Source organism: Cucumis melo, chromosome 3 (genome assembly GCF_025177605.1).
Source record: "Cucumis melo cultivar AY chromosome 3, USDA_Cmelo_AY_1.0, whole genome shotgun sequence".
NCBI lineage: Eukaryota > Viridiplantae > Streptophyta > Magnoliopsida > Cucurbitales > Cucurbitaceae > Cucumis > Cucumis melo.
In genome coordinates, this window is record NC_066859.1 from 22,557,516 (window position 1) to 22,580,101 (window position 22,586).

The window sequence follows — 22,586 nt, forward strand, 5'->3', positions numbered from 1 at the left end:
AACCAAATTTGAAAGATCGTGTAAAAAAATAGCAACCAAATTTGAAAGATCGTGTAAAAAAATAGCAAAATCTAAAATATTGTATATAAAGAATATTGAAAAAATCATTTAGATTATAGTAGTCAAATTTAAACGATCGTATAAAAAAAGTAAATGTAAAAAAATATATCATTGTGTACACAAATGTGAATGATCGTGTACCAAATTTTGAGCCAAATCTTACTTAAATTTGAAGAAAAAAATCGTTTAAACTTGGATCGTGTAACCAAATTTAAACATAGCCAAATTAAACGATGGAATTAAAAAAATAAATTGCAGCCAAATCTAAACGACTAAATCTAAATGATCGTGTACCAAATATATTATGTGCACGTTGTTGACGGGCGTGGTTGACATTGATATTTTAGGTATTTTTTATGGTTGATCTATGGATTTTTTTCGTTTTCAAAATTATCAGATATTTTGCAATTTTATTATAATTTTTAAAAGAATCCTAAAATCTACCCCACAGGCACAGCTAATAAAATTCAATAAATAATTTCCATCATCTCTTTAATTCTTTAATCTTAATTAAAGAGTAAAAGTAAAAAAAAAAAAAAAAAAAAAAAAAATCATTAAAAGCTCATCTTTGCTTTCCCTCCAATAATTACAGCTATTAATTAATGTCATCACACACTCGGGGAAAATTAAAATATTACAAATAACAAATAAGAATTTTTTGTTAGGTATCAGAGACAATTTAGTTAAATTCAAATATATCTGATTAAAATTCATATGGAGACTATTCTTTCTCCTCAAACTTTTCTCTCTCTTTTCAATTTTTATTTTTTAATTTATAACTTAAATTAAAATTGAGAGCATTACTTTTTTTTTCTTTTTTTTTTTAACAAAATCACAAAAACCGTCTCTAATTACAAATATACTATCAGGAAAGAGCTCTTAAACTTCTAAAATATTAAAATTGGCTCCTCAAACTTACAATAATGATAAAAAATTAAACCTACAAATAATAAAAACTCAACCCACAAATAGAAAAAAGAAATTGAAACTTCAAACTTATACGATTATTAAAATTTAAGGAAAATATTCAATTTAAACCCTGAACTTTTGCATTAATTTAAACATAAAACTAACGATTGTATCAATTTAGATCCTAAATTTTTATAAGTATATCATTTAGACCCTCAAGTTACATAAATATATATATATATATATATATATATATATATATATATATATATATATATATATATATATATATATATATATATATATATATATATATATATATATATATATATATATATATATATCAATTTAAACCATCCATTATGTTTTATTTAGATACATATAAAAATCTAGGTGCAAATTGATACGTTTATACAAGCGTTCAGGGTTAAAATTGATATACTTATAAAAATTCATGATTTAATTAATTGATATAACAATCGACTTGAGATTTAAATTGATACAACTTTTAAAGTTTAAAGTTTAAATAGATATACATTTATATAGTTTATGGTTCAAACGGATACAACTCCATAGTTTAAGGGTAAAAATTTATACAACATATCTATGAGTTTGAGAGTCAAATTTTAACTTTTTTTTTTTTTTTTGGGTCATCTGAACGTTTCTTAATAATGGAGAGTAACAAAATTACAATATTAGGGGAAAAAATGTTAATGTTATTGTTTATATGTATTAATATGTTGTCCTAAAGAAGGGATAAATATTTTGAAAGAAGATTATATAATATATTAAAGCATGTACACTGTTGAGTATCCATGTAACTCTTGCATATATATATATATATATATATATATATATATATATATATATATATATATATATATGTTTCTTTTCTAATTATATTTGGCAGCAATAAAATAGATTAATTTGATAGATATGTAATTTAATTAGGTTTTTCATGGGAAGTGGAAGTACTATTCATGAATGGTCAATTTCCAAACAACTAAAATAATACTTGTAAATTGGATGGAAAACAGGAGATCCTCATAGTGACAAAACCAATAGACAATAAACTAATTAATTAATAATATTTGAATTAATAAGAATAAATAAACAATTCCAAAATTATAATTGTAGAAAAAGGTAAAAAAATATATATATATATATAAAAATAATATATAGGGGAGGGAATAGATAAGTAGAAAAGAGGAGGGGGAAAAAGAAAAGGATAAAAGGAGTTGGGTGCAATTAATAAAGTTATATAGATAGAAATGCATGGAATGCATGCAATTGCATTGGTGGAGGGGAACGGAACTTGTGTGATATTATCACTCTTCATTATACCTCACCGCGTTTTTAACCTAATTCCCTTCCTCCCCTTTTTCCTTTTTCCTTTTTATTTCTATTTTTCTTTTTCTTTTTCTTTTTATTTTTAACTATTTAGTTTATATTTTTAAAATTTTGTATCAATTTAGTTCTTCATCGTTTTTTTATATGAGATAATATGTCTTCCACTTTCACATTTCTAACAATTTAGTCTCTCACGTAAATAAAACTTATCAAATTTTGATTTCAATTTCTAGTATTTTATGATGTAGGCACATTGTGTTTTACAAAATTATTGGATCTCTACGAGTCTATTGATTTATTTACGTACAAAATCTCACTAAATTTTCACACTCAAATTCTATTGTACTAGGGACCAAATTGTTGCACATTTGGGAATTCAAGGAGCTAAATTATTAATTATATAGTAAAATTTAGGAGCTAAATTGTTATAGAATTAAAAGTTTAGGGACTAAATCGTTACAAACTAAAGTTCGTAGACAAAATATAACCTAGGGGTTAACTTTAGATTTTTTAAAGTTTAGATTTATAATTTAACCTAATCTTTTATTATTTTTAAATATTTCATCCTAATTCCTAAACCCACAAATGTGTTAAAATTTTAAATTAATTGATTACATCATTCTACAAGTATTTGTTAAATTTTATTTTAAAAATAATTTAAATCTAAAATAATTATTATTAAGTTTGGAGATATGAGAATGTGATTTGATTAACTATGAACAACTGTTAAAATGAGCATAACACAACAGATATATTGTTTGTACTATAAGTTAGAGACTTAAAAAGTGTAAAATCATATCTTTATCGATACCGAAAGGAAATATTTTAAGAATTAATTAAAAGATGTTAGAATCAAATTAAATTTGTATAGAAATGAAAGCACATAAAAAGTAGTTGGATAGACCAATAAATAAGGTGCAACAATTAAGTTGAGAAGTTCATTAATGTATGATCTAATAATAGGTTGTTGATAATGAATTGATGATGGATTTGGAATTTAGTGTAAAAAAAGTCAAATATACTTTTTAGAGTATAAGAAATTAATTAATGGTTTTGTAAAGAAAAAAAAAATGGAATGGAAAATTATTAAATATTGTGTGAAAGTAAAATTATAAATTAATCATAGAGGAAAGTTTGGAGATTTATAAAGTAAAAAACTTTCCAATTAATGATGAAATTAAAGTTTTGATGGAAATAAAGTTATCCAATATAAATATATATTCCAATTGTTTTTTGTTCTTAAAAGAAAAACTTGTTGCAATTATATTGGGATTAAGAGTCAACACTAATAAATTGTAGTGTTGTAGCTTTTTGAATTAATTTATTCAAAATTTAAGTTTGGGAGAATTTATTATATTGTTGGGAAACTATATGGTGAATTGAATTAATTTCAATAACAAAAAGTGAGGCATCTAGGTATATAATATGTCAATTATCACTAAGTTATGTTTACGTTGGTGAAATTTCGTTTATAAATCGAAGAACACTCTGTATTTGTACCATAAAAAAGACGCATTTTTGCTTTTCATCGTATACTTTAAAATGTCAATGCTTTAGCTCATTCGCTTTCTCTCTTTCTAGGTTGCACGATGCATCATCTAAACGTTTGGTTGAAGGATCTACTGAATTCACTAATTAGCTCTTTCGATCCTCTTTAACTTTCACAATCACAGCCCGCTTAAAAAAGTAATCTTTTATAACAATGTAGAAGAAAAACATGAACATATTTTTTTTCTTATTGATTAAAACATCTTTCATTTTATTTCCACCATATAATTAAACTCAAATATCTATCATTTGAGCAACAGACAGACATCGATAGATATCTATATAAAATAATTATAGTCTATCGCTGATAAAAACTAAAAATATGATATATATTTTTAAATAAGTTATTTTATTATTATATTTTGTTATATAAAAGGTTTTTATATATATATATATATATATATATATATATATATATATATATATATATAAATGAATAATGGAAAAGTGGAGTTTGAATAAAGGAAGGGTGGGAGGGAAGTTGAGAAAATTAAATTCTGTATCCATTTGCAAGGGACAATCTGAACTGGAGGAATCACCAATATTGTTTCATTATTAATGATTTTACTCTTTCAAATATGAAATATCCAACACTATAAGTTACCTTTTTATACATTTCATATATTACATATATATATATATCTATATATATATATCTTTTTATTCCTATATCAATATATTAGTATCAATTCATATTATGCACACACTTTATTAAATAACACTCTTACTTTCCTATGTCATCTCAATTGTCTCAAACGATTTTCAAGAGTATGAGAAAATTTATCGACAAATTATTTAATGGAATAAGGGAGCTCAAATGACCCATATGAAAAACCTAAAGGAAGCATATTGTTAGTGGTACGAGGTCATAAGAGACAATCCATGAAAGAGTTAGTCTCTGAACAGACCAGGTACTATTGGAGTTTGAGTGTAACTGTTAATACCCAAGTACTATTGGAGTTTGAGTGTAACAACTAATTAGCAATTCCATAGATCATAGGTATCTATTACATAAACAAATTATGTATGGACAATCGGAATCAATCATATATTCTCTGCTACTACCAACATTCATCTTAACTCGTAACCGACTTGAAGGTAAGAGTATAGGTGAGTTGTGATAAAGGAGGGTAAATACCAAATGTGAAAAATATGTAGAGTACGTCAGATGAAGTACAAAATGAGAATGAAGTTCAATAAAGATGAAAATGAAAGAAAGCTGCAATCTAATTGGGAGGCAAAACTTGGCCACTTATTTATTGGTTGAATTTTTTTTTTTTTAATTCAAAACAACTTTTTAGACCAATCTTTGGGAGCCCATTTTTTTTTGCATTTAAGTATACATCAACTTACTCCATATTTTCCAACCCAATCATGGCCCCATTTGTTTTTAATGTTGAGTGAGTGAGTTCATCTTCATTCCATTTTAGTTTCTATTCATAAGTATTTTTAATCTTTAATTTTGTGTTAAATAAGCCTTCAACATGTGTTTTGGCTTTTTATTATATAGTTAATCGTTTATATAATATAGTTTTATTTGTATCGGAATAAAGTATCATTTTATTTAACTTTTTTCAAACACACGTATCATCCTTGAATTATGGTGTGTTTGAATTGTCAAAGAAGATTATTAAACATTATAAACTAATCATTTCAATTTTGTATTTAAAAACACTTTCATCAATCAAGTTTTTCTTTAGTATATGGTCAGTCGAATTGTTCTTCAGAGTTAGCAGTTGAAGATAATCGACAAAGTTGGTCATTTAAGCTAGTTGTTGAAGGTGAGCGTCATCAAAGCAATCACCTAATGTGATTGTTGAAGTTTGAAACTAGAATTGTCCAACAAAGTAGATCATAAAAGCACGTCATCAGCAAAATCAGACGACAATGATTGCTGCTCAAGTTGATCACTAACAAGTGAAATCGTTAAAAACATTAAAGGGAGTGAAAGTTGGATATCATTTTAACCAACTGAACCCAATTCAAATTGGTACACTAAACGCCTCGCAAATGGTTATGGTTAGATAGGCGTTTAAAATCCAAAGTACTCTTTTAACCATAGAAATGCAAGTGAGAAACATGTGTTCCACATTTGCCCTCACAATTACACTGTATTTTCATATTTGCCTTGGATTTAAAAAGAAACAGTTTATTTCCTATTTCTTAGAAATGATGTTTTTCAAATCCTTCAAATTCAGATTTTCCTTAAACCTTTATCTATTTTGCAAGTATTAATATTGAATCTTATTTAACTTTGTATTGATTAAATTTTCAAATTACAAGTTGATCACTTACACTCATTCTTTATCTATTTCCCAATGGTAAAAAGAAAACATTTAGACGAAATCCATACCTTCTGTTGTGGATATGTTCAAACATAACACTTACCCCTTGATCGATTTCATAATGTGATATAGTGTAATGATTATAAACCGAGTCAAATTCTTTGAAATTCAACTTCCTTTGAGAAAACAAGATTTGAGTGAGAGAATTGAATAGGCTGTGTGAGTTTAAGAGATTGAAGCTTCAAAATTCAATTGGGAATCATTTTCAAAAAAGGAAGAATATATATTGTTGTTAAGTGACATTTTAATCAATCAACTATTAAGAGAATATGGAGGAAGAAAAAGATAGAATAAGAGAGGCAAAACTAAAATTAAATTTCTAAGTTGCTTGAGACGACAAAATTTTGGTTAAGATGACGAGAGCAAGCATCTTGTGACATTGAGCTAACTTCTAAAGATCCATTAAAAGTTAGATATACCTCTTTTGAGACCAAACTCGAAGATAACAACTTTGGAGATGGACGAAAAAATTCCAAACTTGAAAATGTCGATGATAATACTGACCAAACCCAAAATACCCCTTTTAAAAAGTGTCTGAGTTTTTTTAGAATAAAATGAAATTTGATTGATGAAAGAGTAACGTTAAATAAAAATTTGGCCAATTTCATTTATAATTTTATAGAGTACCATCTAACATTATTCGACTTTAGTTGGAGATGCCTCTTGTAGAGTAGCATTGGTCCCCCATATGTGGAGAAGGAAGACAGATTCCAAACCTAATCCTATTTATTTCCTATTTTGATTGAAACTTGGTATTTTGCATGTTTTGCTGGAGAAAAATCAGTTAGCCCAACATTACCTCAATTTACTAAATAACCATATTGGTAATCTATAGTTCGAATCCAAAAACAACCCAATATTGAAAATGTGTACATAGTAGGAAAGTACATACATACTAACATAGGGAAATTTTGTTATGTTTTGTTATTTGGCTGTATTTTGAACATGTGTAAATTTTATATAAGTGGCAATAAAATTTACACTTCATGTTGTCACGTACCTAAACTAAATATTGTCCCCAATGATTAGGACTAATATGAACTAATATTTCAGCACACATGCCAAATTCACTGTTCTCAGCAACCTTCTTTTCAATACACTTGAAAACTCTTAACCAATTTCACTGTTCACTATAAGACCAAACATGGCGCATTCATGTCAGTATAGGAACAATTCAAACAATAAGTGTTGGGGACCACATGTAAACTATGTTCCATCTAAATAAGAAGCTAATTAAGAATGAGATTGATGAAACTGAAACATGATATAAACTATACATATAGATCTGACATGGTAGAACTTTCAAATTTACCTTTCATTTTTCCTATCCTTGAGAAGATCAGAATTGTAAGCCGTAAAAGCTTTGGATATAACTTCTTTTTTTTTCATTTTTATAAAAGCGAATACATATTACTAAAGAGCTTAAAAGTAATGTTTTGACACAAAATTTCACAGATCAAAACTAGGAGATTCAAGGTTATTGGGAAGGTTATCCCATCCTCCAGCATAAGAAACTGGAACAAGGCAAGGGCTTCCTCCTCCTTCCTCTGGTGTGATAATATTATAGCTTCCTATGAACTGAACCGTTATTCTAATCTTCATCGAACTTGATCTTCTTGGGAGTTGGTTGGACACTACCCACCTGCAAGTTATCAAGAGTCAACACATTAGAAAACCGAAGTGCAATTCATATAATAGGACCAAAATCGAACAAAGAGAAGTTTGACTTCGACCAAGCAGATCTCACGAGGGGGGCAGCATCATATGATGTTAGAGTTCTTTAAAAGGTATTTACAAGCACTTAAAGTTATATAGGTCTGCAGTCCATTTCAACTCAAAAGGATTAGCTAAATTTCATCCTCCTGAAATTTCCTATACAAGATTTCCCATTACAATATTTCACATACTCAAATAGCCCATCATTTCGTATATCTTTAGATACGTCTTTAGATATTTCATGCAATCAATAAAATAGTTTTTTATTTAACACAAGGAAGAAAAGGAAAAAGAAAGAGAGAGAGGAAAGATATTTCACATGGAAATATCATCAAAAAGTGGGGTGGCTCACAGTCCCCAACCGTACGGAGATAATGAAAATGTGTAGTTAGGATACTATTGAGAGCTCTCACGAATACTCCCTTGCTAGATTTAATGCTCCTCTTTTTGAATGTCAATACATTAGGTCCTTCACATCATCTTCTTAACCTTACACTTTGGGTTGGAGGCATTTAACGCTTTTTGTTGAGTTCAGTTTTGTTTGGATCCTTTTCGTGGGCCTTCTGTTTTCTCAACAAAATATCTGGTTTTTTAGACGACTATATCAAAAGCAGAGTTACTTTCGGCATCAAAATTGAGTTTGATCACAAAAACAGAAATCAATCAATCAAACTAAGGAATGAGCTCACCATCTATATTAATATTAAAACTCCAAGAATAAGTAGAAATTAGGAGGCAAAAGGAAGTCATTGATCACATATTCTTCAGAGTTGTTAGTATGCAAGAGCTGTTTGGAATGACTGCTTCCAAATGTTTGGTTTCGTACTTGCTCATCACAGGAATATTAGTGATATGATCATGAAGTTTCTCCTCCATTCACCCTTTTGTCACAAGGGTCTTTTTCTTTGGTTTGTGTGTGCGATTATGCAATCTATGGGGTGAGTAGAATAATCAAGTGTTTAGCTTGTTGTAAAGGAACCCTAGTGAAGCATGGTCTCTGGTTAGATTTCATGTTTTCCTCAAGGATTCAATTTCAAAGACCTTTCATAACTATTCTATAAGATCTATTTTGTATTAGTTGGAACCCTTATAATTGAGCTCTTTTTGTGGGTTTGATTGTTTCTAGGTCCGTAATGTCTTTCATTTTTTACTCAATAGTTTCGATAAAAGAAAAAATAATAATTAGCAGAGATTAATGACTGGTAAATAAACAGCTCTCATGTTTTAAATAAACAGTTAAAATTTAATAATCTTCCGAGAAAAAGAATTACTTAAAACTATAAAATAAAAATCTTCTTACAATTTCTGGACACTCATAATCAATCCCAGCAGCCCTTATCCTCTTCTGTCTAGCCTGATCCCGCTTCAATATTCTATCCACCAACTTCTTGTGTTCCACCAATGTCCTTTCCTGAGAATTATCATAGAAAAAAGTAAGAAGACATGTAGGTTTACATGGTCTACAAGATAAATTTTCAAGCTTAATACCTTGTTATGCTGCTTACGCTCAAGTTCAGACCAGTTTAAGGGCGTATGGCGATAGTTAAAACCTTTCCATCTGCAAATATGCCAACAGTTAAATGAGAAAAAAAAAAACAACGTCCTTTGAAATATTCAACGACCATCTCCTCACATGGGTAGTTGACGCAAAAATGTAGCAGGGGAATGCAAATGATTACTTACAGTTTAGGATGAACATGCTCGGGAGCAATTAGATGGACTTTCAGAATGTGTTCATACAACAAATAGTTATGCATGGAATCAGCTACAATTTTTGCTACCTGTGCTCACGAAATTCAATTTTGGGGTAAACTAGTGATTAAGATGAATAACTAACATTCAGAAAATGTACAAAAGTCCTAAAATAGATATAGCACCTCTGGAGATTCAAATTCAACGTAGCCAAAATGCCTCGACTTCCCCGTCTACATATAACAACAAAATCATAAATCAAACCATAGATACAAGTACTTAGAAAGAAAGTACAATTACTGGTGAAAGTTTTAGTTATCAGTAAAAGCTAGTAATTTATTGCAATGCAACATTCTCCTGCGAACATAAATTCTTTTTGGAAGAAAAAAGCTTCGCAGATTCAGCCAGCCTTACCTTTTTATTTCGTGCAATTCTTAATCTTTTGACTTTCCCAAACTGTCCGAAAAACCCTATAGAAAACAATAAGGGTTAAGAAATAGCAGAGAAGATAACGAAAAACTTAAACCTCAAATTTCATTGAATGTAAGATGTGGGTTTAGGGTATTCGACCAAACCTTCCATCTCCTTCTCGAAGAAACCATGGGGTATGCGGCCAATGTAAAGAACAGTAGCAGTACTTTCCAATGGCTTCTGTACCGGTAACTTACGCCCAGGACCACCCTCCAACGGCTGGAGAAAATAAAATCAGAGGAAAGAGAGAGGAATAAATACATAAATCCCAAGAGAGGTAAAGAGATAGAATAACCAAATAACAAATAAAAGATCAGAGTAGAAGAGATTGAAGCATACCAAGAAATCGGCAGATTCCTTCTTGTCGGATGAGAGAGGAGTAGCCTTCTTGAGTTTCTTCTTCATAGCTTTCTTCGCCTTAGCCCCCATTGAACTAAAACAAACAAACAAACAACGAAGAACTTAGGGAAAAGGAATATTTCAGGTAATGGTTTTCTAGTACGAATTCAGAAATTGAAAGTAGATGGTGGGGTATCGAAGTTGAGAATTAGGGTTTTGGAGGAGAAAGATTAGGGTTTGGAGAGAACTGACCTGAAAGAGGAGTAGAAGGAAGAAGGAAGAAAGCAGAGGAGTTGGCGGCGGCGGAATGAGAGGGCTCAAGAGAATGGAGGCTACGTAGTGCGTAGGTCGAAGACGGGTTAAAACGCTGCGTTTTAGCCTATGACTTAGTCTCCGCCATTCATTCCAATTAAAGTCGAAAAATGAACTTTTAACTCTAATCAATTTTATTAACATTAATTTTACATGCAAATTATTAAGATTCTTTCATAAATTTCGATCAACATTAATTTCAACAACTAAATTTAAACCAACTTTTTTTATTAAGTATAAAAGTAAAATTATAAAAATAAAAACTTCTTAATCTTGGGCGTGTTTCTGATACAAATGGCCAATAGAAGTGGTAAACGAATTTGAAACACATGCTTCATAATTAACGATGCATTTGGTATCTCATTTAATTAGTTATGTAAACTAAGTTATGAATTACTAATATATCAGAAAAAAACCATTTTAACGATTAGGTAGTAGCAATATCATAGCTAATGATAAATAACAAGTACTACTTTTTGTGAACAGAAGATTCAAATCCCTCAACTTTCAAATATTATACTATTTTGTAAATTTATATCTCCAACAAGTTTTGATATAAGGTTTTAAATTATTATGTTATATGAATTTATACACTTAGAACTCAAAATGTTCATTTTTATAAGTACAACAAGACAGAATATGAAAATTTGAATATCCAACTTCGAGATAATAGATGTATATCATCAACTAGTCAAAACTATGAAACTCAACTTGCTTATTGATATTATTTGAACATCTTGACTTACAAATAAATTGTATATGTTTCATTTGGATACGTTTGTTGTATCTAAATATGTTAATACTCTAAAAGTTTGTGATATTTTAGCTTTATAAAATTATTCCTTGGGGAAATCTTTAGGAGTTGTTTGGCCCTCAAATTATGAAGGAGTAAAGTGGGTTATTTTCATGTTTGGTCCAAGGGTTATTATAAACGAGGATTGGAATTAGGATCATTGTACTCATTCTCTTATTTCTCTTCTGTCACTATTCTTCACTCCTCCATTTTATTCTTTGACACTATTTCTCACTCTCACATCTCCTTTTATCACTATTTCTCACTCCTCCAAGGATTATTACATATTTTACAAATTTTAATTATGCCACAACAAAAATCATCTAATAAATTTTGTTAGAAAAAATCTACTTTGCAAAAATAACTTAAGAATATGGCTTGTTAGGAAAAATATATTTGTAAAATTAATGTAGTAAAAATTACTTCGAAAATATTTCTTTGCAGAAATTTAGAAAAATTGTGTTAAACCGTTAGTGCCTAAACATAATACAAAAAATCAATTGTATTAAACTTAGAAAAAAATAGTAATTCCCAATTTATTTCAAGTTTTCAAAAAAGAAAAAAACAAACCAAGAATCAACAACTTTTGACAATGTTTGCTATAGAAATAAATAATCATAATAAAAATAAATATTGGTTATTAGGTTGGGTAAAATGAAACTATACTTGTATTTTCATTGAATCAAACTTTGTTTTAGCTTTTATTTCTAAATAAATCAAAGGAATAATTTTCAGAAAAATTACGATTCAACTTTTTTCATTAAAAATCTATTTTAGGAAAAGATTTAGCATAAAACAAAATTTGAATAATCAAATTTGTATCAGAAATCTGAAGAAGAAAAGATATGCATCATAATGCATTTTTTTTTTAAGAAGACAAATTGTGTTATAAAAAGAATGATATCATGATAAAAGAGAAAAAAAATAATAAACTTCTACCCTAAAAAGAATAAATTTGTATCATACTTAGGAAAAATAAATAATCAATGTTACTATGGCAAATGCATTTAGAAAAAAATGACGGTATGTAGTAGTTAAAATCATGCAAAATCTTATATAATTTTTTTTTTTATTTTCTTTACAAAATTAACAAAAACTTCCTTTAAAAATCATTTTTTGAAAAAAAAAAAACACAAAGTAATTAAAAACACTAGTAATTAAATAATAAAAATAAATAATTAGTAATTAAACTTTATCCTAAAATTATTTTTATGACATTTCATGTACCATATATATGCATGGTAAAAAAAATAGTGAAAAACCAAGTTTGGAGCTAAATTTATTAAATGAACATTATATTTAACAAAATTTAATAAAATCAATTGAAGAAAAATGTATATTTCATGTACATCATATAGATAAAAAAAACAATATTGGAATATCCAAATTATAACAGTCTCATCTCAAACACGAGTTATAATAATATATACTACAATAGTATGCACCTCAAACACATACAATAATAAAACAGGATATAATAGTTTGTACCTTAAACACAGATTATTATGATCTCCATATAATTATAATACTCGTACTATTATAATCCCAAACTATTATAAGTCACTTCTCTCTCCAAACGCTCCCCTTAAAGAATGACTATTTGGTACGTTATGTTTAACCATTTTTTAATTCTCTTGTTAGATGAGTCACTAAGCTAAAAGTTATGGACAGGATAGACGAAAGTTAGAGTAGATTGAAATATATATCAACAAATCGATAAGTTTATAAATTGAAAGGTTTGATATCAGTATTACTTATTTTCGATCTTTTATGATATACGAATTCAGATAAACCAAATGCTAAACTTCAGATATCCTTGCAACTTTTAATAATTCTAATGGCAAGATGTCAATATCAAATTCTTATTTGCTAAAACATATTTTTGTGAAATAGCAAATTATTAATCTTAACGTGAAATATAATGACATTTTCGATCTCCTTTCAATTTTTAATAATGTGAATGAGGAAATGACAATATCATCAATGTTAACACAAAATACAAGATATATAGTTTAGTTTGAAAATAAAAATATTGAACATTTTCAAATACAACAACAAAAATAGAAACTATTTACGAAATATAAGAAAACATATTCTACTTTTTATGGTACATTTTAATTTTTACTTTTTGCTATACAAATTTTTCTTTGCTGTCCATAAGAAATTGTCTAAAAATAACTTAATTATTAATTTAAAGATCTGTTTTATCATTTTTATTTATAGGAATTGGCATCAGTATGGATATTTTAATTTAAAAATGTTGAAAACCCAAAGAGAATGAAAAATCTTCCATCTTCATTTTTATGCTCCTCTCATTTCATCAAGAAGAATCAAACTACAACACATTCAGAACAACAAAAAAAAAGGGGAATATTAACAAACACAATGACCCTCTCATGGAGCTTGTAAAGTAATAGGGAGCTTGAACCATAAAACGCTACAAGACGTTCAAATTCATATAAGCCAAAATGTTAAACTTTGTCCTAAAAGAATAGCTGTAAAAATCATTCTATTTCTCACTAACCAAATGTATCTTGAATCTTCGTTATGAAAAGAGGAGCGAAGGACCTCGTCTATCGCAACTCTAAACCAAAGTCAAGTCATCCCAAGAATTACTCGTAAAACGTATTATGTATCTCCATCGTGAAAACAAGAGTGAGCCCGACAATTCCTAATTAGCCGAGCAAGGTACCGATCAAAATGAAGAAGATTCATATCTTTTTTATGGACTTCATGTATGTTCCAGAGAGGAGCAATTCCAATCTAGACAAAAAGTTCTTCTTCTTCTTCTTCTTTGCAGCATGCTTGATTGAACGCACACAAGCAATAAGAACAAAGTTTTCACCATTATCAACATCAATCTGAAACAGATCATCAAAAACTGATCTGACGTTATCTACCAATGTTTCGAAGAACAACTTGTTAGGAGGAATCACATTCATCACAACAATCCCATCTTCACAAAGAACTGATCTAACTTTCAAAAGAACATCTCTACCAACAAACTCCATTGGAGGAGCTTGAGTGGATGTTCGAGCATCCTTCGAATCAAGATCAACCATAACCACGTTATATTCAGAAAACACATGAATACCAAAGGATGAGGTTTCACTCTTCTCTTTCTTCACTGCTTTTGAAGCATAATCAAGAAATTCAATGGCGTCTCCAATGTTGATGTGTATATGTTCATTCTTTACTAATCCAAAATACTGTTCTGCAATTCTTACAACCTCCATGTCTATTTCTACACCATCTACTTCAAAATCCAAATGTGTTGCAAGAAATGTAAGCAGAGCCCCACCACCAATTCCGAAACATAGGGCTTTTGGTTTATTACCGATTTGAATCTGTTTGTCAATGGACGAACTGATCAATGAAAGGCTTGCCGCCATTGCAGGTAAGTAAGGATGAACGAGATTCCTAGTATCTGGTTTGAATTTAATGTTTTGAATTTCAATGCTATCTAGATTTTGATTAGCTTGAGGAATTATACGAATTTCTGTTTGAACCAAGATTGGCATTCTTTTGAATCGTAAACGTCTCCTGAATTCTCTAGTTTCAGACATTCCTATCCCCGATTCTCTCTCGACTTCCACATTCTCGACCAGAAATTCACCAACGGAAGAACCGACGCATTTCTCTAAAACTTTACTATATATCACGTTATCGACATAACTGAGAATCGGCATATCAAGAATTCCATTCTCGAGACATGATTTTGGAAATAAAGCAAGAAAAAGTGGCTGCAAACTCACCGCGAGTTTACTCCACAACGAAGCCGTAACCTCCGCCGATGGACGATTGAAAACAGCGGAATTATCGCGATTCAACGGTTCTTGATCTCCGATTAGAATCAGACGTGAAATTCCAGGCGAACTGAATAGAAACTGATAATGTCCTGATTCCGTGGAAAACATCCAATCGGTTTCAAGCCCCGCGGGGACGAACATCGCCGCCACTGAAGGAGTACCGGCGGGTTCGATCGGTGAATCAAGCACCGCAACTCGGAGAGAAGACTGAGAGTGACATGGATTGGGGAAAGAGAATGTTATGAAACGAGAAGGACTAAAGACTTCGAACATTTTCTCATCAAACGCCATTGATTCCGTTATGCGGAAAGTCCGTACATATATAGGCAACATTTTAAAAGAGGAGACCGAAAATTCTTGGCTCATCTTATTGTTTGTTCTTTCTTCATATAATCCCTTTTTTTTTCACAACCATTACAACACAAAAACTTTGAATCAACACTCTCCTTCAACAAAGAAAAAAAAGAAAAAAAGAACAACTTTTTGGTATACAAAACTAAAAAGAATTGTGTATATAATAAGTTAAGAAAATGGAAAAAACTTCCCTAGATGATTCTTCTAACCATTTTTGGCACATAGGGAAGCAATGTGTGGAATAAATAATTGAGTGCGAGGTTGAGTATATGAATCTTTTAAGAGTTGGGAACCATAGTTCCGACGTAACCGACTCCGGCGATGAAGAAAGCGAACGATTGAAGGAAGAGGTAGATGAAATATTGGTTCTTCCCGAAGTTGAGATCATACCAGCCACAGAAGAAGAGGTAGGCTCCAACACAAAGCTCAAGTATATGGAGTCTGTTCATCCACAATCAGAAAGAAGGTGAAACCTACAAATTCAGAAACTTGCTACAACTATGGTATTCTACTCACTAGAGTCTATACATCACTAATGAATCTCGACATGCTTTGATTGTTCAGTTTCCATAGTTCCCGTAAAAAAACAACATATTTCTTATAGGAATGCATGTGAATGCTTTCTTAGCAAGCACAGTGTTGAGAGAAATCTAGTTAGATGTCATATTAGTGAGTCATTTATGAAGTGGGTTTAAATTTTAGTGTCGTAGTTGAAGCTAAACTATGTGTGCTATTGCTTATTGTAGATTTTATAAAATGCTTGAATGGGAGATCAATATGCATATCTTAATTATTTACCTCTCTCCCAATCTAAAACGAGGTTTCCGGGGAGCTTTGGAACCCAGTTTAGTCTTTAGCGCATCTCCCAATTTCTCGGTGACTACCCATTCATTTACTCTCCCTGCTTCCAACAGACCAATGAATGTTGCCTTTGTTCGGTGAAGCGACATGACGTTCTCGAAGAGAATCCAGAAAATGATAAGGTGGAATGATCTGCAAAGGATTATCAATCAGAACCGTAAGTATCAGTGTAAAGTTTTTCCATGTTCATCAACTTGAGGTGAAATGCTAGAACTTCTGGTTCTAAAATTAGAAACAAAGTGAAAGTTATCTATGCAGACTTCGAAAAACAGAAAGGCAAGACGATGACCTTGGAGTTCCAACTGCATTTAGGAGGGTGATCGTAGAAGGAATATATACAGCACCCCATTTTGGTACCGATACTTCAGGAACCAAGACTGTAGCAGGCAAAATGACACAATAAAAGACAAACGTGACGATATGGGCAACGATCTTCCGAACGAAGAAGAAGCTGTAGATCAGGTAAAGCTTCTTCCACAGGGAGACTTTCTGCAGGTACATAGAAAGCTAATGGTGAGATACATAAAAGAAAACGCATCAAATGAAACCAACATATCCAAGGAATACACAAAACATGCCTTGTTCCTCATGATTTCAGTGACCATCTTTTTGAAGAGGTTCGCAGGGCCACAAGACCACCGGTGTTGCTGATACCGATAAGCTTTGAAGGTACTAGGCAATTCATTCTTCACCTGAAACAACTCATTTACATTTATCATTGCTTAACAACTGAAAAAGCTAGCAAGATTAATCCCATTCCCCACTTTTACAATCATATAGACTAGAAGTACCCAACCCACGAAAGGGGGTCCTCTTTATAAGGTTAAGGTTCTTAGATTCAAACTCCCAAGTGAAAAAAACTTAACCATTTAGGTTTGAGCCCCCAACTTGCCTCGAGTGGAGTGGGTATTATAGCCCACTCAATATTGGGTCTCAATATAATGTTGAAAGTTCTCGATTATTATAACCCACACTTAGCTACAATAAAATTATTTGCAACCCACATGTCCACCGTGCTCACTATTTCCTTACCATCCTCGCTTATGACTATAATACCAACTCAGCACCCAAAGCAACCCATGAATCTAGTTCTCTCCTACAAGAGGCATCGATGTAAAATGTAAATGATGCCTTGGGAAAACTAGCGGGGGAAAACCATGAGCATAATACAAAAACTGAGACGTTTCGATACACCATCTTCGAGAAGTACCTTGAGGTCGCCTACATAGACAAACTTCCAGCCTTTGAGGCTAGCTCGAACAGCCAAATCCATATCTTCAACAGTGGTCCGATCCTTCCATCCTCCAGCCTCGTTCAGTGCAGCAATTCTCCAAACACCTGCTGTGCCTAATAGAACTCAACGGTTTTCAATTAATTCCATAGCTCAAAACTTTGCACAAATTAAAGCCATTAACAACAATATCTTACAATCACATCTTACCATTGAACCCAAAGAAGGCATAAGTTGCAGATCCGACTTCTTGCTCCACTTTGAAATGATAATCCAATGACATCTCTTGCATTCTTGTCATCAAACATTCATCTGAGTTCACTGGAACAGTCCCAACAAAATCAAATTCAATTCCGTACTTCAAAATTATCAAAAATCAAATCATAAATTAGTTTCTCCAATCACACCCACAAAAAACATAAGAAAGCTTACCGAACTTCCAACGAGCTTGAACAAGAGCAATCTCAGGATTGTTTGTGAGAAATGGAACGGTACGCCAAAGAAAATCAGGCTCTGGTTGGAAATCGGCATCGAAAATAGCAACGTAATCACAGAGTTTAACATAATTATGCTTCATTCCTTCCTTTAGAGCTCCCGCTTTGTACCCATTTCTGTTGTCTCTGATCTCGTATTTTATGTTTATCCCTTTGTTTGCCCATCTTTTGCACTCTAATTCCACTAGATCCTGATGATTTTTTAACCAAAATATCAAAAACCCACATCAGAAATCCGTAAAACAATGGTGGGTTTCGACCCAAATTTGTGTTGGTCACTGATTTTGAGGGAAAAATTTTCAACTGCTTGAAGAACCCAGAAGATAGAACTTCTTAAAACGGTTGTTTTCGATCCGAAAAATCTCTTCGTTTTCATACTCTTTCTTCAATCGTACAAAAATAGGTTGAAGAAGAAGAAGAACAAATTAGAGAAGGAATTAACTTGTTTCAAGAGATTGTGCTTTGTTTTTCTTTTAAACAGAGATTAAGATTTTAGTTAATGATTACTTAGACTTAATTTATGAGCACTTAGCTTTTCTCAATTTGTTTATTTTTTTACCAAAATTTAACTTTTGTTGATATTATCATTGTTTGTTTTTTTCTTTAAATTAAAAATCACTTTAGTCCATCCAAACACACTTATTTGGATTAAAGATGTTTATAAACCATTTAAAAGTAGAGATTAATCATTGCAAATTAATTTTTAATAAATAATTAAAATATATTAATTTCCCTCAAGATTAAATGATCATTCCCTTCTTTGAGTAGTTTTATATTGTTATTTCCCCATCATAAATCTTATTTCTATTTTTGGTTAGATAATAAAATGATGTTGTATTAATTAATAGTTAGACTCTTGAGATAGAGTTGACGATTTTCTTTTTGAATAGTAATTAATGTTTTATCTAATAAATTATATTTGAATTAGCTGATAAGACAAATATATAATATTTTGATCCATTAGATTAAACTCATATAGAAAAAGTAGAAATTCTATTGTTGCAACGCACTTAAATAATTTTACTGCAAAATATTTTAATTTTGTATGATAAGTTACGTAACATTTCAATTTAAATATACGAAAATCTAAAAATCATTATCAAAACTCTCTTTCTTTAGAACGACAAAACTCTTCTTTTTAATGATTTATAAAAACTAAAATAAGATTACGGTCGATGAATAATAATAATTATAAATAAAATAATAATAATGAAAAAGTAAACCTTGATAGAAAGATCAGTAGAATCATCAAGAACTTGAATTATGATTCTATTCGTTGGCCATGAAAGTCCACATGCTGCTCCAATTGACAATTGATAAACCTAACTCAAACAAAAACATTCAATTCAAATAAACTTCTATATGAACTCGAGACAAAACCTATACTGTCCCAAGTCCAAGATTCGGAATTCGAATTCAACAACTGATGGCTCCAACATTCCTCTACATCTCTTGGGACTTAGAAATGCCATATTTGCTTATTTCAAGGCTATTCCATAAACCAACACGGGTTCTTTCAGTTGTCGAATTTGGATTCCAAATTCTAGACGCAGAGGATATAAAATGAAAAGAAAACTAAAGTGTTAGGGTAAAATTAATATTTTTCACCTCCTTTTCATTGTACATTGGAATTTGAACCAAAACCATGGGGTAAGCAAAGTGGGCAAGCTCAAGATCATCTCTAATAGGCTCCCACTTGTAAGTTTTGTGAGGGTTTTTCCTAAAGAGTTTGACAAAGAGAATGACAATGCCCATATAAACTCTTTCAAAAAAGAGCATTAAAGACATTACCAAACAAATACTTACAAAAAGCTTCAAAAATGGAGCAATTAAAGGGGATGTTGTTTGGTGCCAAAAATTACCCATTTGGAATGTGAAAATGACTTCCTCCATTGAAACAAAGAATAAAAAGAATGAAAAAATTTTAAGGTTCTAAGGAGATGGGGTTTTTTGTGAGGGGAAAAAACACTTTAAAGACCAATTTTTGAAGTGATTTTTGCTTGTATGCGAAGAAAAAATCAAAGGAAGAGATGAGTGAGTGTTGTTTTTCTCTTCCTTTCTTCTTTTTGTGTCAGAATGTTTGCTTTTGTTTGAAAATAGGGGTTTTCTGAGATGAAACCCAAATGGGGAAAATGGATTTCTTTCTCTCTCTTTTTTTAACACTTTTTTGGATTGAGATTAATGGAAAATTGGAAGTGGGTTTTTTAGATTTTCAAGTGGTATTTATATAATGAAATTTGATTATGAAGAATATGGAAAAGAAAGAGACTGCATACCCAAACTTAGGGGACATTTTTAATTCAAATTATGTTTGGGTTTGATTTTAAATTGATTTGTTATTTGAACCCAAAAAAGATAGATTGGACATCATTTTCAAATTAAATTTTGGTGGTGTGCAGAAAATATAGAAACGAAGTGTTTCATTGTTGTTGAGAGTTAGGGACTAAGTCCTTAGTTGCAAATTATATGATAACCAACACATCATATTTTTATTAGTCAAGTAACCCTCAAAAGATTCAATAACTGTTTAAAGTTATTTCAAATCTCCGAAATAAGTGTTTTTTCTTTTAAAATATTTAGAATCAAATAGACATCAATTTTGAACGGCGGGAGTCAAAAGTACATCTTATCCATAAAATTATTCTCTACACTGAAATATTGCTAATTGCCAATTCCCTTCTTGGTTTGTTGTAAATTATATACAAAATATTTTATAGTTTTTCCACTAAACTTGAGCTCTTAAGAAACGAAAAAATTATAACGTGTAAAATTTTTTGCCTGTTTAAGAAAATATCTACATTTATTTTAACCTATATCAATATTCGAATCTTCATACATATTTATAATGTGACATTCTATAATGCAATAATGTTAAGTTCATGTTTATTTAGTCATTGAATTGTGAAAAGTTCAAAAAAATTCCATATTTAAAACGATTGAGAACCATATAATTAATTAGTAAAAAGAATGATAGGTGCATGATCTATTGTAATAAAATATCAAAATAATAAAAAATTGTAATAAGTAAGTCTCATCTAATGATTTGAGCAACTCAAATAAAATATTTAAAGAAATGTGTATGGTTTTCTCAAGTCTAGACCATCCAAATCAAATCAAAGTTGGGTTAATGACAACAATGGATTATTTATTGCATTAATTAGTTATAAAGTCATTGAAAGATAAAAGATTATTAATAAAATTTCCAAAAATAATAAATATAAAGTAAAGTTGAATAATATAAGATGAATTTCAAATCAAAAAAGCACTTGAATGATTTTATAATGAGAGAGAATGAATGAATCAAAGTATTAATGTGTATGAAATGATTAAAGAACTTCACCTTATTTAGATAAAGAAAGAAAATGCATTGTTCCTAACACATAGACACCAATTATATGTACTTTATATTATTATTATTATTATTATTAATTGGGAGTGAATGATTTTATAATTTCACCTTCCTTCCTTCCAACAATAACTGGAAAATCAAGTAATGTGTCATTGTTAATAATAATAATAATTTTAATTAAAATGTTTTTTTCTCCTTCTGATTATGTGTGAAATCTCGAGAGTAGGTGAAAGTATAAGATCATTTACTCGCTAATATACTATTTTTATTGGTTATTTGACATATTATTTTTAAAAATAAAATAAAAAAAAATTTGGTGTGAAGTTCATATCGTTAGCTATAATAATAATAATAATAGAGATTTCTTTGATTAGTTAGGTTTACGTTGATACATTTTATCTTATCATTTTTAGAAACAAATTTATTTTATTTAGTTAATTTGCATTAATTGTGATGTTTGAATTAAGAAACAAAGTGTGTGAAATTACAAAATCAATTTTGTACCATATAAATAACTCTTAAATCTTCACTGTCAATGGTATGTGAAATTATTTGGGTTTTTTTCAAAGAAAAAAAATTTGCCTTTTTTAGTTTCTAGATTTTGATAATATATGCATTTGGTACATAAATTATGAAAACAAACATTTTAGTCTCAACGTTTATAAAAATAGACTCATTTAAAAATAGACTCATTTAGTTCTCCCATTTTCAAAATATACCTTTATAGTTCTCGAGATTTTAAAAATAGGTTCAAAAGGCCCTTAAATAACTTTATACTTTTATTTTAAATAATTATAATTTTAAATCACATCCTCTGTAAAATTCTTTTTTCTAATTTTAACTATCATGTAATTGTTTTTTTTTTAAATATAAGGTCGACCTTTCAAACATATTTTAGTTCGGGGACTAAAAATGTACATTTTGAAAACAGGTAGTTTTTTTTTTTTCTTCTT

General features: G+C 29.9%; 3 protein-coding genes across 3 annotated transcripts; all 3 read right to left on the reverse strand.

The window, feature by feature from the left end:
* Nucleotides 1-7,457: 7,457 nt before the first annotated feature.
* On the reverse strand, nt 7,458-10,839 carry LOC103496493 (uncharacterized RNA-binding protein C1827.05c). Its single transcript, XM_008458357.3, has 9 exons — nt 10,683-10,839; nt 10,431-10,524; nt 10,196-10,310; nt 10,035-10,090; nt 9,806-9,853; nt 9,612-9,709; nt 9,417-9,486; nt 9,229-9,339; nt 7,458-7,854 (listed from the first exon to the last, which is right to left on the reverse strand). The coding sequence occupies exons 2-9, from the start codon at nt 10,518-10,520 to the stop codon at nt 7,804-7,806; spliced, it is 639 nt and encodes a 212-aa protein (XP_008456579.1). The 5' UTR covers nt 10,521-10,524; nt 10,683-10,839; the 3' UTR covers nt 7,458-7,803.
* Nucleotides 10,840-13,813: 2,974 nt separating this feature from the next.
* On the reverse strand, nt 13,814-15,710 carry LOC103496654 (uncharacterized). The gene has a single exon (XM_008458594.3). The coding sequence runs from the start codon at nt 15,708-15,710 to the stop codon at nt 14,247-14,249; it is 1,464 nt and encodes a 487-aa protein (XP_008456816.2). The 3' UTR covers nt 13,814-14,246.
* LOC103496490 (glucomannan 4-beta-mannosyltransferase 9-like) lies at nt 15,677-20,464 on the reverse strand. The gene is made up of 9 exons (XM_008458356.3): nt 19,893-20,464; nt 19,508-19,606; nt 18,223-18,475; nt 18,001-18,111; nt 17,770-17,906; nt 17,138-17,251; nt 16,849-17,048; nt 16,497-16,691; nt 15,677-16,139 (listed from the first exon to the last, which is right to left on the reverse strand). The coding sequence occupies exons 1-9, from the start codon at nt 20,175-20,177 to the stop codon at nt 15,977-15,979; spliced, it is 1,557 nt and encodes a 518-aa protein (XP_008456578.1). The 5' UTR covers nt 20,178-20,464; the 3' UTR covers nt 15,677-15,976.
* Between the last annotated feature and the right edge of the window lie 2,122 nt (nt 20,465-22,586).